General features: G+C 34.2%; 1 protein-coding gene across 5 annotated transcripts in view; it reads left to right on the forward strand.

The window, feature by feature from the left end:
* Window positions 1–7,405: 7,405 nt before the first annotated feature.
* The window catches only part of LOC148615871 (hypoxia up-regulated protein 1-like), a 29,271-nt gene continuing 20,707 nt past the window's right edge, over window positions 7,406–15,969 (forward strand). For 4 of the 5 annotated variants that reach the window (XM_088581494.1, XM_088581496.1, XM_088581493.1 and 1 more), the window contains exons 1-6: window positions 7,406–7,542; window positions 11,890–11,955; window positions 12,791–12,855; window positions 13,291–13,322; window positions 13,567–13,645; window positions 15,241–15,395. In XM_088581494.1, coding sequence (XP_088437620.1) covers window positions 11,898–11,955; window positions 12,791–12,855; window positions 13,291–13,322; window positions 13,567–13,645; window positions 15,241–15,395 — 389 coding nt within the window. In that variant the 5' untranslated portion in view covers window positions 7,406–7,542; window positions 11,890–11,897. Of the gene's footprint in view, window positions 7,543–9,119; window positions 9,133–11,889; window positions 11,956–12,790; window positions 12,856–13,290; window positions 13,323–13,566; window positions 13,646–15,240; window positions 15,396–15,969 lie in introns of those variants that run through there. The other variant, XM_088581497.1, reaches the window with a different exon arrangement.

Below are 15,969 nucleotides of genomic sequence, written 5' to 3' on the forward strand. Positions count from 1 at the left end.
TATGGATTGTGCAGTTTCCGGGACGGTTATCGGTGCGTGTCGGTTTTCCGCAAAACCAGTTTTTTTCACTGATATATTGTACTAAAAATATCTGTTTAAAAAAAAAATGCAAAAATAACTTACCAATTGAACAACGAAATAAACAATGAGACAGTTGGTCGGATCTTGCCAATATACTTAAATCATGTTAAAACCGTGGGTGATATCCCGGGGTGATAGATAATCGTCTCTATATATGATATAGTCATTTAAATATAGACCCTATGATTTAGACTAAAATGTCCCGCTGAATTCCTTTGAAAGAATTTTTCACGTATTCTTAATTATCATTCTCTACATCTCATTGTATCAAGCATACTGAATTAAATCTGACATGAAGGCTTTCCGGTAAGAGTTCTTGACCAGACGGACCGTATATATAACATCAACTGGAATCTCAGATCTTATTGAAATTGAACAAATGTTAATTGTCATTCTTTTTTTAATTGTCTAATTCTGTCTATATAAAAACCGTTGACGCAATGGTCACAATTGTAGTTAATTTATTTTTTACTGTTCTATTATTGTATATTCATACCAAAATGCGTTGGTGCAAATATTCAATATTGTCTATTGTTTATCACCTAAAGTAATAAATGGAATATGAAGTCAGGGACTATATAATACTAATATTAGTAATATAAATTCCCCGACATAGTTCAAAGTTACGGACGGCACAGTTTTTAAAAAAAACGATAAAAAACATGAAAATACAAAAAAACAAAAACATAGGGGGGGGGGAGGGCATGAAAAAAACCATGATCTAAACCGACGGCACTACTTTTTCACGCCAGTTTTCGTGCTTTCAATGCATCGGAAATTTTTGGTTTTTTTTAATAGAGCAGTTTGACTATATTTAAGAAATAAGTGAAAACATTCGACGGAAACATGAAAGAAAAACAAAAATGCCTGCTTTTATGCTATAGAACTAATAGTATGACGAATGACGTTCACATTGTAAAAGCAAACCAGAAGATGGTAAAATAACCCGGATTTGCAGGTACTAAAACATATGTTTAATTACTTACATAGCAATATGGTCGTAGTGTATTCGCTTGTGAGTTGCGCCTGACTTTCGTTCAATGGAAGGGAAATATACTAAACTCATCGATAACGTTTTGCTTTCTTGACTGTCAACATTTCATACTAGTCATTAATTAGAGTTTTGATTTATTGAATACAAATCTCTTAATTAAATCAGGTATTTATATCGTTATTGATGTTAATTATGATTTAAAAGAGTTAAATTAAAGCTACATTAGCTGCCAAATTTGTTCAGTTTTGATTCTACTAAATTTTGCTGATTCAATGAAGTAAATTAGTAGTAATGCAATTGAAGCAATAAATGTCGACAATACAGAATATTGTGAAAACAACGTTTCTTAAATCGGAGATCGATAGCTCTGATCTAATTATTTTTCGCCATTACTTCCGAAGATCGCCGACTGGACATTCACCTGGGTTAAAAATACTTCAACCTTTGTAAAAAATAACAATAAGGGATACACAGGTAAGCACGCGTCTTGTTTTCATTTCATTTCATCTACTTCTTGATTAGTTTTCAAATAAATAATGACCATATTTGAGCCATAGTAGGTAAATTTCAAAAGGATCCTTGCGTTATATTCGAACTTTTTTTCATTTTACTGCTTGAGTCGTTCTTCCTTATCGTTGAATAACCACTTTCGCTTTGCAATCAGATTTGTTATTGAAGAGGCGACCCTTACAGCACATGCACGGATTAAGGTCACAAGAAGTCACATCATATGAATTTATCTAGGTCGATTTTATGTCTTGCAAGACAATAAATATATAGACACCTATTTCATGTATTTAATGCATTTCATTTGTGGATATCAAATGAAGTTACACAGGAAAGTTACAATTTAGTAGAAGTAATTCAGAGTTAAGGTATATTTCAACAGAAACAAAAATTTACGAAAATGACAGCTAATGCAGCTTTAACGAACAATCGCTCAACATTAGTGACAAAAAATCGCTTGAATTTTAACGATGATAGAAGAGGGACTGGTGAATACGATAAATTTCAGTGGCGGATCCAGGTGGAGCTAAGATGCAGAGGTTTACACCCGGCCCTCCTTTTCATTGGAAAATTTGTCATTTTCATATGTAAAATTGACAGGAAATGGCAAATAATGTCCTAGCACCCCTTTTATGAGGAACCCTGACTGTTATTCATTCTTTTCGAAGTGTCTGGATCCGTTCCTGCATTTATTATACATGGAAGTAGACTTAGGAAAGTCATACTATGCAAAATTGAACGGTGAATAGTTGAGGTTTGAATGTATGGGCAACATATCTTTTTGCGTAAGTCGATGAACCCCATTACAACTATAAATGAACTTAGTCCGAATTCGGACTAAAATGAACTGTGAGCAAAACTCGCTGGGTGATAGCACCGCTTTCCTCTCCAGAAACCACATTGGAATCCCAAAAACGTAATTCAGAAGCAAAGGCAAGATAGGAGACACGTGATAGAATCACAGGCGCGTAGCTGAGGCCAAATTGAAGTGTCAGGGGGTCTGGGGCCGCTTAAGGCCCCCAGCAGGTTCAGGGCGGGGCGAAGCCCCCCCCCCGAAGCTCCGCGGAGATAGTGTTTTAGAGCATCATTTATGCCTCTCCTGGATGTATTTTTTCTAAAAAAAATTAGCAAAATTAAGTGCAGGCAAAAGCTTTTTTGACTTACGGCAGCTACGCGTCTGAATCATATGACAAAGAAGTGTAAAGTTCTAATCCAGCGGTTTAAGAGGAGTTGCGGGTAGATTTGGAAATGGACGGATAGCACATGGTCACTCTGTACCTCCTAAAAATCAGTTTATTATACCCCTACTTGCAAAGTGGCGGTATATACTGATAGAGGTGTGCATCCTTCCTTTCGTAACGCGGAGGGGGATCTCTTATCCATTCTCATTGTGCACATCCTATTTTAAATTTTGACCTGAATCAATCATTGGGGTTTCACTTTGCAAAACATTGATTTTACCGTTTGTGAATATGGGAACATGGGGACCCCATCTCTTATTCGTTACTCCTCCTATACCACTGAATGGAATTGAATGAAACTTTTGCAGAACCTTAATTACATGTTCCCATTGTACATCTTCTATTTCAGATTTTGATCTGAACCAATCTGGGTTGTTTCACATAGCAAATATAACGAGAATAGGTATGGTGAATATTTCGGAGACAAAAACCCACCGGGACGAAAATGTTGGCATTTGTCCTTTGTGAATATCATGAAAACATGGAGGGGGACCATTCTCTCACCTGTTACTCATCCTGCACCATCGAATGGAATCGAATGAAGCTTTCACAGAATCTTTGTTATATCCTATTGTGACCTTCTATTTTAGATTTTGATCTAAATCAATATGGAAGTCAAAACGTACAAGTTATCAAATGGGGGAGTGGGGTATCAAGTTCGTGAGCATTGCTAAGTCTTTTCTAGTTTTCGATCCGCAGTATTTCTTTTGTTGGAAGAATTGATAGCTTTCTTTCGGGTATATAAATATGATCATTGTTATCAACATTTCCTACTTATTTCATTACAAATCTTATTACAGGTGTTGGTCATTAATGTTCCTCATTCTCGTGGATTGGCGAAACTTACAAGCCCTATACCCGAATTACTCAACAACTCTTGTCCAAAGTTTCTACATTATTTCGCGAATAACTGAAATTAACTATTATGATTCTTGGTCCTAAAGCCAGATGAAGGGCCCCGGGATTGGACACTCATGAAGTGGGAAAATGAGCGAATGTGCGCAAAAATGAGCAAATTATAGCCTTGACACCCTCCTTTTTTACCCCCTTTCAAAACCTGTGGATCATACCATGGATGCATACGACTGACATACAACGTCAAAGACCTATCAATGACGGCAAGATAAGCTTGTTTATGAGGCAGCAAGAATTTAACGAGGGAAATAATATATCGACTTTTTGCATTTAAGCAAAATAATACCATCTTGGATTTTTATCGCTGAACACTTTTCTTGCAGTGCTTGATCATCGATTACCAATGCTATATTGATACCCTATGGTAAATGTTACAAGTTTGCTATATTTAATGTGCTGTCTGTGCATCTATTTTTGTACTTGTGCTGACTTTAATCGTACTGGGTGTGCATTTGCGTGTAGCTGATAGTGTATTTTTTCTTTTTACGAATTATGTTTGCATGTGGCTTGTAAATGATGTAAAATACCAAAATCCCTTTAATGAGCTATACGTCTCTCTTATGTTCAAATACAATGATGTAGATATAATTTGACGATTGAATAAAAATATGACATTAAAATGGAACATTGGGTGATACTCCTTCAGGTAATGGCGAAAAAGGTGGATGACAAAATGTTCAAAATGACCTAAATCAAACGACAGTTTGGATTTTGCTGAAAATTGAACTTAATTTGTATTTTATGGTACCAAACAATTGTGCAAAAATTCAAAGTTAATTCTTTGATTTATTCACAAGTTATTATCTGGCAACCATCGGACCGGGCGGACAGACGGACGCAACTTTTTGAAGGGCATTGCATAAACTCGCCACTTCGTGGTTGATTTTCTTTATTTCCTTCAAAATGTGGAGAATTACACAGCGTGAAAAAAAATCACAAATATAATACAATAGTCACATTTTGATACAAAAAAAGTGAAATAGAAATACACACATGCACAAACTGATGTAATATATCATATGAGCAACTCGGCGGGTGTTTCTAGAAAAGCAGAGGACGCTTACCCTACCGGTGCACCTGGTCTATACTCCCAGTTTTAAGCGGAGTCAGAGTTGCTCACTTGGTTTTGTTATTTTGTATGTATGATTTTAGTTAGTTTATGTTCTTTGTTGTGCATGTCTGTTTTCCATGTCTGGTCTTTGTCTCTGGATTATATTCTTTTGATTACTGCTATAACCTTGGTTCCCTTGATTACTCTTTAACATAAATTATGAGAGATTCCTAATACTATGTAAAAAATAATTACAAATCATCAAATATACAGAAGATGTTTTCAAAATGCTTGAATTTTTTATCGACAGCATATTTGTTCAGTGTGATGGACGCGTTTTTCAACAAACAGTCGGCATTCCAATGGGAACAAATTGTGTTCCTCTACTTGCTGACCTATTCCTTCACTCTTATGAGGCTGACCTTATAGCTGATCTGATCCGAAAGACAGAACATCGATTAGCTAGATCCTTTAATCTCATTTTCGCAATACAGATGACGTATTGTCGCTAAACATCATAGTTTCGGGAATTTGATACATCGCATCTATCCCAAAGAACTTGAGGTAAAGGATAAAACAGACACTGTGAAGTCAGCCTCATATCTTGACCTACACCAAGAGGTCAATAGTAAAGGAAAACGATTGACCAAACTTTACGACAAATGTGATGACTTTTCATTCAGAATTGTCAACTTACCTTTCATCTGTGGCAACATTCATCGCGCTATAACAAATAGGCTTCTGGAACAGGGTTATGTTGCTACAAGATTGAAGTCATCATTACAGAAGTTTTATGGTTGTCATCATGAACTCGTAGATCGTTATGGTGTATGCATCTGCACCATGAAAACTGATTTATTCAACGGGTCATGGTTTTCATTTCCTCGTTTGTCTACCCCGGATTTGACTTTTTATGAGCAACTCGGTGGGTGTTTCTAGAAAAGCAGAGGACGCTTACCACACCGGTGCATCTGGTCCATGCTCCCAGTTTTTAGTAGAGTCTGAGTTGCTCATTTGCTTTTGTTACTTTGTATGTATGATTTTAGTTACTTTATGTTCTTTGTTGTGTATGTCTGTTTTCCATGTCAGGTCTTTGTCCCTGGATTACATTCTTTTGATTACCAGTATAACCTTGGTTCCCTTGATTACGCCTCCAGCGCCTGTGTATGGAGCTTCATATCACAACTCATATATAATGCCAGAGCTTGCCGTAACTACGCGGATATTTTGTATCGCGCTAGACTTCTTGCAATTAGGCTTCTGGAACTGGATTTTGTCGCAACAAGATTGAAGTCATCACGGCAGAAGTTTTATGGTCGCCATCGTGAACTCGTGGATCGTTACGGTGTATCAATCTGCACATTTGTTCAACGTGTCGTAGTTTTCCTTTCCTCCTTCGTCTACCCAGGACTTGACTTTTTTATGAGCAATTCGGTGGGTGTTTCTAAAAAAGCAGAGAACGCTTATCCTACTATTGCACCTGGTCCATGCTCCCAGTTTTTAGTGGAGCCCAAGTTGCTCATTTACTTGTGTTACCTTGTATGTATTATTTTAGTTACTTTTTGTTCATTTTTGTGTTTGTCTGTTTTCCATGTCTGGTCTTTGTCCCTGGGTTACATTCTTTTGATTTTTGCTAGAATCTTGGTTTCCTTGATAACTCTTTCAGCCAATTATGGGGGAAACGCCGCTGACGAAGCAGACAAATAGAAAATACATTATCTACATATGTGATATATAAATTAAGGATTTCCACTCAGTCAATACGTTCTACATGGTCCTGTTAGATTATATAACGTATTGACTTCGTTCAAAGTCCATAATTGATAAATAAACGTGTATATTATCGCGTCAATGACATGAACGGCCACTCATACTTCCGATCACACGTGAAAATTATGTGATCCCATTCTCGATCGAAAAGTATTTCCTAAGAAGCTAAGCAATGCAAGTTTTAATCATTTCGATGACTTTTACAAATTGCAATGAAAATTGTAACTGCAAATGATCTCCAACCAACTCACGATTTGGCACTTCACTGATCAAGATTGAAGTCTGATCACTGTCAGTTTATGGTCATCATGAACTCGTGGACAGTGCCCGATTCAAACACAGAAGAGTACTTATGTATATATACACACATAATATGTTAAGAATCTGTATTCTTTCAATCAGTAGCTCTATTTTCTTATCGTAACTGTTGTAATCGATGACGCGTTTTTCAACAAACAGTCGGTATATGCCAATGGGAACACATGCCAATGTCACCATGGCCAGTGGGTCACTGATTTGTTAATGAAGTATTATTGTCATTGTATCCTTGTAACAGTGTATGCATCTGCACCATGGGAACTAATTTTTTTCACCAAACATTATTTCTTTTCCTCTTTCGTCTACCCCGGTTTTGGCATTTTATGAGCCACAGTGCGTGGTGGATTCCGAGCTGCTCATTTGCTTTTGTTTCTATTTAAATGTTATTTTGGTTCTTTCATGTTCTCCGTTTTGCATATCTGTTTTCACTGTCTTGTCTATCCTTGGAATGGTTCTTTTTTTTTTGCTTTCCTCTTTCCGGAAAAAATACCAGTATTGTTTCGAAAATTAATAGAACCGGAAGTGTACGTGTATCAACGTTTGCGCATTTCCGGAACTTTCTCGTTTCTCCAATCGCGTGTCGCCAGCTCGCCGGCTAACATAAATTTCTTTCATTCAAACTAAAGTAACACGGTAACTACTGTCACAACAGGAAGAAAATACATGTAAGTTTTAACAGTTTTTCTCAGAACCGTTTAACCCCTACAAAATATGACACATCGGCACGAATATTAGGCTTTAGAAATTGACGGCATGTTGTCTTTTTTAAAGTTTTTTTTTTACTTCAGTCTTCAGTTGTTGTGAATACCAGCTGATTTCCCATTCTTGATGATTTAAAACATTAGTTGACTTATTTGTAATAACTTTAATCCGAATCGGTAGAAACTTTTTTTTTCAGTTTATTGCATTATGACATTTTGTGAATGAATATGACTAGTAATTGTAATAAGTAATATTATAATTTATAGTAATAACAGAATATTGCAGAAAAGTTACTGCCAATACTGGTACAGGTCAGAGAGTAGTTCTCCCTGGCAAGTAATTATAATTATCGCCAACTTATTATTATCCCTTTCCTGCCCAAAATTTAAGACAAAATGTTAGATGTTGTAGATTTTGCTCTCAAAAATAAACTACATGTAACATGCAAGGATTAATTTAAGGTAGGCCATGGCTTTAAGTGTGAGGGAAGTCCAGGGCATAAGTATCAGGTTCCATTCCAACAAATAAAACTTCATGCTATTCATCATCTTGCCAAGGTTGTTTCGGTTTTTTATCAGAATTTTTGGACAAAATTTCTATATATTAGGGAGTAAGCTTTGTTCTCTTGATATGAATAAAGCAGTTGTCTTTATAGGACAGTTTTTAGTAATGTCATCACTTACCTGTGATTTGGTTTTGGTTGGCAAAAAATCTTTTGGTTCCTTACACTTATTTTTTTTAAAATAAATCTCAGGCATGCTATTTGGATTGTCTGGAAAACATGCTTGCATGATAGTGGAAAAAAATAATGGGCTTTATTCATATGCAATACACATCTAAGTTTTGTTTAATGTAAATAACAGACAATACTGAAATATCTTCTTTATGTCAGATGCAAATATATACCATTAAAATGGTACTCATTTTCTCATGCAAAGGTGATTTAAGTTTTCAAAATCCTGGAAAAAAAATGTGCATTTAAGAGCGACCTTTGCTTGCTTATCATAAAAGAATAAACTTTTGGGAAATACATAAGTTATTAATATTTATTGAAAGTCGGTACAAGTAACAATGGTGAGCAGATTTGAGTATTGCTTCTGTCTTGAAAATGGTGTGATCGACTCTCCCATCAGGGAAGAGTTAATTACCTTTACCATTGCTTCACAGCCTTTATCTAATGAACCACTGAGTTGCTGGATTCTCAGTGTAAATAAACTGAATAAATATCTTCTTCAGGAGCACATTTACATTGAAAAAGGCTGGGTTATAAAACGCAATAGAGTTGTCTATGACCCATCACCACTTAACTTCATATCTGTCTTGCACAATTCAAAGGACACATGACTTTATACAGTTCCACTTCATGTACAGATAGAAGTTGCTTGTAAGTTCATCCCAATTTAAAAACAAATGACAGTTTAGGGTTTCAGTGTTGTAGCAGGTGTCTGATGAAGTCTATAGAAAAGACCGGTAGCTGATCTCTGTATTCATTAGTTTTCACTTGGAGAAGAGGTGGAACTTCAAACAGTCCATAATAAGGACTACATGTACCAGTAAGTTATTTTGATCTTGGAATGTTGCAGACCCTACTTCCCTAGTAATTTGAGATGGGTGCATTAAGCTCTTTGGTGAAAGTACAACTGGACAAACGTCAGCAAATTCGGAACTTTGTTAGATTGGCATTAATTCCTTTTTATTTAGTACCCAATTTATTTATGTATTTTTGTGTGACTATTGTAGTGTATGATTTAGTGATATTTTTAAAAATATTTACAAAGACATGTCTTGCTTAATCTGAACAGGTGGGAATATTTATTATTTAGCACACATAGCTAATATATGACAGGCATTTCACTAGTTGACCATCATTACAGTCATCAGAATCCACGTTGCCTGCTCATAACTGGCTTAAGCAAAGTTGATATGAATTCTTGTGCTGGAAACCACTTATCAGCTAACTTGCGGAATTCTTTTTGGGGCTTGTAAATCACATCCTCATTTTTCATTTTACCATTTTGGACTTCTCTACCATTTATAAACTCACTTTGTCTTATGAAACAGATAAAACTTGCAACTCTCCCAAAAGGACATAAGTTCATATCATAATTAGTTTTAAAGATGATGGGTCAAATCTATTCTTTGTTCATTGTTTCACGCGTTGTTACCATGTCGTGGAATCACAGGAGTTGGATTAAATTAATATGCTAGAAAACCCTTTTGCACTGTATCTTTCAGATTTATAGTAAGTTTTGTATTAGATGACTTACTTCCTTGATTTTCATATTTACCATTTTTGGATTTCTGTACCATTATGCCCCAATCAGCAGGATTTCACATGTAGTTTACTCTGTAAATTTAACTCTTTTAATCAGCTGGTGGTAGTAAATGTACATGTGTAGGAAACAAAATTGTTTCAGTGAAAGATAACTGACAGACATTTAATACATTTGCAATATATACAATATATGTCACACACATGCTGTTAGTACTTTTATAAAAGTTGCATACATATACTGAGATTATAACAGTATCTATACTCGGCGTCACATAAATAACATACTGTTAAAATTTGAATAAAAATATTTTCTACGACTTTATTGACACCTACCGTCGTTTAAATTGTCTTAAATGACTTGCTCATTCGTTTAGCCAAACGGCTTCTCCCTGAACAAGTCGCTTTTAGCTTAAATCATGCGTAACAAATCCTTATGGGAAAATCCCATACTAATATCCGCCATGTTGGTTTCTACGGGACGATTTGTTTACAAACGAAGTGCGTAAGTTCCCGTCGAACTCCGGTGACAATCGTCTGCTTGATTAACTTCTCGGTATTGTACGTTGTTCGCGTAAAATAAATCCGAGATATCCGAAATAACGCCGAAATGCATTCTGGGTTCTTCGGTTTTTGGACAAACCATTTAAACGTAAACAACATCTCCTAGCAACCCGATCACTGTAAACATGGCCGACTTTTTACAATGTAAATATTGGCACCTAGAATTAAAATATGACCGGAATTTAACGATTCAATGTTCAGGGAGAAGCCGTTTGGCTAAACGAATGAGCAAGTCATTTAAGACAATTTAAACGACGGTAGGTCTCAATAAAGTCGTAGAAAATATTTTTATTCAAATTTTAACAGTATGTTATTTATGTGACGCCGAGTATACATGTAGTAAAGGGTTTAGGCTGAGACTTGTATAAATTTTGACTACTTATTTATTCAAAGGTAAACCTTTCAAAATGAGTACAAGTATTTCATATTGCCCAATAAATCCTTGGTTTTTACCAATCTTTTTTTTTCATGTTAATTATTCCTGTTTTTTGGTTTCCTCAGTCAATCAAATTGACATAGCCTGAACTGTAAGTGGTAAGTGATAAAAAATTAGGAAAAGGGAATGATTGAAATAACAAATACCATGGATGTTTTCCATGATCAATTAACAAAATAAGCAATTAGATTTATTACTTCACTGACATTTGCAAATGATATTTACAAAGCTAAAAGAAATGAAGTATTACCCAATCAATATTGTAATTAATTCTTCTGAGTTGACAAAACTTGTTTATTCAGTAAAATATAAATTTCTGTTTAAAGTAGGTAATAATCTGAAATGTTTTGGATGATGAGGATTGGTATTACCAATACTTTTGCTGAAACTTGCTACTTTTTTACTTATTGGCCTAATAGGTCCAACAAATTTCAGAAACTCTGCACTAACTAATTGTGTGCTTGAAGTACATGGTATGTGCTATCCAAAGACAACTTGCCTACAAGGAACAACATAACCTTTTTTGAATAACTTGTTCTTTTGGACAAGAAGAAGATGTCAATTTTACCTGTATGAAATCCAGTATTATTTAATGTCATATCCTGAAATATAAACCAGTCAGTACATTTTTTTTTCTATTTTAAGAGCATTGAAAGAGTTTGTATCAAGGTTATATATACATTTCAGTAGAGAGTTGCATAGAGGTTGAAATAATAGACATTAATCCTATGTTTTGTGAAGGAGCCATGTAATATACAGTCTTGACCGCCTTGTGCTACTAGTACTGAAACTACTATTAAAACAGAGGTTTGAAAATAGCCTTTGAGACAATACATGAAGTCTGAGTAAAGCTATCGGAACAACAAAGGACACTAAAATGTTAAATGCTCTTATTGAATGGTAATCTCTTATCAAACCATATACAAGAGCTAAATGTTGTATGAAATCATTCTTGTTTTGCTAACAGGGAATCTGAGGAAACTGAATTGAGTTGAACACACAAATTGAGACTAAGAACAAATTTTCTTCATCTTTCAGAGTTGAAAATGAAGCGGAAGTTGTTGTTTGTGGTAGCAGCTGTACTGGCCTACAGTTCAATTACAGGTAATTAGATACATTTTACATATAGTATTGAGAATGTTCTCAGAGGTTTCATTATTTTTTTTGCAATGCAGGTACCTTTGATTTTTGTCGGAGGTACTTTTCATCATTTTGTTTGATAAAAATGTATGAAATTTTAAAATTGTGGAGGTACCTTTCAGTAGTTTAGAAGAGTAAAAGTACCTGGTATTGCCTCTTAATGAAAGGCCAGTGTTCTTGTGTAGTATTATAAGGGCCAACTTCCAAGTAACACAGTAACAATGTTCTCTACAAATGACCAGGCATCTTATACATTTGTATTTGTTGAATTCTACACTATTTCATCCTGCAGTATTTTTCCCCCATTTTAACATCTGTTGTACCGGTAATGTAATCCTGTATGAATAGATCTTTTGGTTATATTGTACAAGATGTTTTTCAATAATGCTGTGTACTTTACTCTTGTTCAATATTTATTGAAACACTAATTTTTTAATATCATGAATTTTTGTTTTTAAATGTGTGTTTTCCATACATGTCAAAATAGATTTTTGATCTGTTTGATCAAATGGCATATTTTAACTCTTTTTTAATTGTTTAACAAGAAAATGAGAGAACGTCTACGGTACCCAATCAAATTTGGTCTGATATTGCCTTAGACCCATTGTGCTTGGTCTGATATTGCCTTAGACCCATTGTGTGCCAACCATACATGCATCTGCTTTTAAGAGATATGGAAAATCTAAACTAGATTAAAAAACTTCTATTTTTCTTAAATCTTGAAAAAATGTATAAGAGTTAATAGGTCATAGGACCGTTTAATTTAACAACAAAGATACCATAACTTGTCTTTTTTTAGTGGCATTTAATGCTGTTATGTCTATTGATCTGGGCAGTGAATTTTTGAAAATAGCTATTGTGAAGGTAAGTGCTGAAGCTATTTACCTTAATATTTTATTATCCAATCCAGACACTGATAACGGTGGAGATAAGTCATGGTGTAGGATACTCACGAAACAATGTTTTTTTGGTCTACATGCACCATATTATTTTGTAACTAGAATCTTCTCTCTGAGTAGATCTGTATTTTGGAGAAAACCATACAGCAAGTACTGATTTCATGTATATTCTACTGATAATACCTGTTCTGTGGTCTGTAACTGTTTTTGAATTAAAAATAAAGGTGAATTTTGTTCGTTCTTTTACTTGCATGTGCCAAATCATGTCTAATTTTTTTAAATATTCTTTTTAAGCACCACATAATTACTAAGTGCAGACATTCTAAAATTTTAGTTATTCTTAACTGAGAATAGTAAAAAGTATGTGTAATATTCTGTTTATAATCTCCCTCTATTTCAGCCTGGAGTTCCAATGGAAATAGTTTTGAATGAGTAAGTTTGATGTTGATTTTTTTACTCTGTTTTACTCCATTTTATTAATTTAGCTTTAATGAATATTTGTCAACAATATGTTTGTGCTTATGTTGTTACTGATTCATTTAATAAAAATGTGGAACAAACAAGAAACTTATTACTGGTATATAACTATTCATGTATAATGAAAAGAATGGAAATTGAGTACTACTTTTCTGTAGCATCATGCTACATGTCAATAATAAGTTGATTAATTTTGCAGAGAGTCTGATAGAAAGACATCAACTATTGTAGCACTGAGAGATGGAGAGAGAATGTTTGGTAAAGCTGCTGAAAATACTGTAAGTAGATTGACATAAAACTTTCATGTAAAGCATCTGTTTGATTCCACTTTAAGTATTATTTCCCCCTTTAAAGATTATGCTGCTGGGGTCTGTTTGAAGTTAGAGATCTTCCATCCTTATAATTCTTAGAGGTTAACATGCTTGCCCCGACTTACTAGTAGTAATAGTGGAGTCTAAAACTGGGGGAAAGATCATTTTATAAAGTTGGCCTTGAATGCCAGTTGTTAAAGCCAGTTTGATAGAAATTATTAATTGTATTTGTCATTATGATAGTACTGAACACCAAGGGACCGGAAATTTTGACAGCCCATGCCGGCCATTTTATCAAACTTCAGCAGACCTTTGTGTCAGTCTTGCTCAGATTGAAAAACTTTTTAAAACAAACTTGTTCATGTACATGTAGTTATTGTGAGATGTATATTAGAATTTGTGTTATTTCATCACATACTCTGTCATTTGTAAAATATCTCAATGAATGAACGAGTTAGGTTTCGACCACACATGGACATTCCAACATATAAACAAAATATTGTATCTCTCGGACTTTTTCATCACATCGGCAAACAGCCGAAAAACTTCCGAGTGATGAAAAAAAGTTGATTATTTGTAAAAGAAAATCTCTAATACATAATATATATTAATTTTAATGGGCCGTTGACTTTTGCGTTAAAAAGATTCAATAGGCAAATTAATAATTACAAACTATGTCTGATTCATAGTTTCAGCACCATATGTGCTTTCGTTACCTCTGAAAGATTGGCGGGAAAATGATCGATGGACATCTCAATCTTTTTCTTAATAAATCAAGTAATAAATGTATGAAAATTGTCCAAGTCATTTCAATTAATTCATTTATGCAGTTGGGCTGCACATGTACCGTTAATTCAATTATGCAATCAACTGATCAGTTACAGGTAAATCACAATCACAGGTGGCTGCACATCGGCTGAAATTGACCCGCACCTGTCAATTTATTACCAATAAACAATTAGGAGTCGGGTAGACAGGATGTTTATACACTAATAAAACCACACAGACTGAAATTTATGAGGGTTGACAATTTAATTATGTCCGATATTGAATAATGGTCGTCGGACATTTGCAAAATTTGTCGGTCAATGACCAGCATTTTTGACCATTCCGGATCCATGCTGAACACATGTCATGTTTATTGACTTCAACACTTATGTAAGCATTTACACAACATCAGCTATCTTTAAAGGAAAAAAAAATGTCTTTTTAATGCCAGTACTGTTACTGTTGCAGACTTCTTTGTAAAGTTTTAAACTGCATCTGCTTTTGTTGATTGGATGTTGAATTTTGCTAAGGACAATCGGCTGATTTCTTGTACGTGAAAGTTAGTGGTAGGGATTAGAAACTCTATTACTAAATTATTATATTATGATATTTCAATAATTATCACTACACAAATGATGACCTGAAATTAAGAATAGTGGTAATGGTTCAAATTTTTATAGTCTTAAATTAAAGAAATCTCCTGACATACTTATTACTGTGGAAATTGAATCAAGAGGTAAATACCTTTAAAAATTTTTTCTTATGTAATTATCATTTTGATCTTTTTGTTACAGGCTGTAAAGTTTCCAAGGAAAGCTTTCTGGTATTTGACTAATATTGTTGGTAGAAAATTTGACAGTCCTGATGTACAGTTATACAAAGAAAGGTTTCCATATTATGATCTGATTAAAGATGAAGAAAGGGGAACTGTACTCTTCAAAATTGATGAGTAAGTTTCTTGAAATTATGTGAACATCATGTTTCTCATGTATTTTTATATGACCTCACAATTTTGCAGTTGTTTGATTTGATGTTATTGTGTTGGCATCGAAAACTTTCTTCTCAATCATCAACTGGATAATGGATCTAAATGAAATTTTACAGAACCTCAAAAGAAATTGGTTTTGGGATAGCTTCAGAGTGGTTTTTTTTTTAGTTTTGTATTAATGTGGTTTATTCTGTAGGCTTTACCAATGTTTAGTACAGGTCTAACTTAAATATAAATATAAATAGTTTTTTCTGAAATTAATTTAGTTGTAAAAGAAGACTCTTTTGTGGTCTTTGCATTTATTGTTGTTTACAATATAATAAGGTTTATTATCTCATTCACTTGCCATGTTGTGTCAAATGTTTAATCAAAACCCAGAAGTTGTTGTTTTACTGGTCTAAGATCAGGGTTTAACACTTAATTTTTCTAGGTAGCCCAAAGGACTTTCTGATTGATTATTTAAGTAGTCCTCAAAAATGTTTCAAAGAGGCTTTGTATTTTGTACATTTGTTGTACTATAATATTAAGGCATTAG

Source organism: Perna viridis, chromosome 5 (assembly GCF_037379345.1).
Source record: "Perna viridis isolate PV_CMFRI_1.1 ecotype Kerala chromosome 5, ASM3737934v1, whole genome shotgun sequence".
Classification (NCBI taxonomy): domain Eukaryota; kingdom Metazoa; phylum Mollusca; class Bivalvia; order Mytilida; family Mytilidae; genus Perna; species Perna viridis.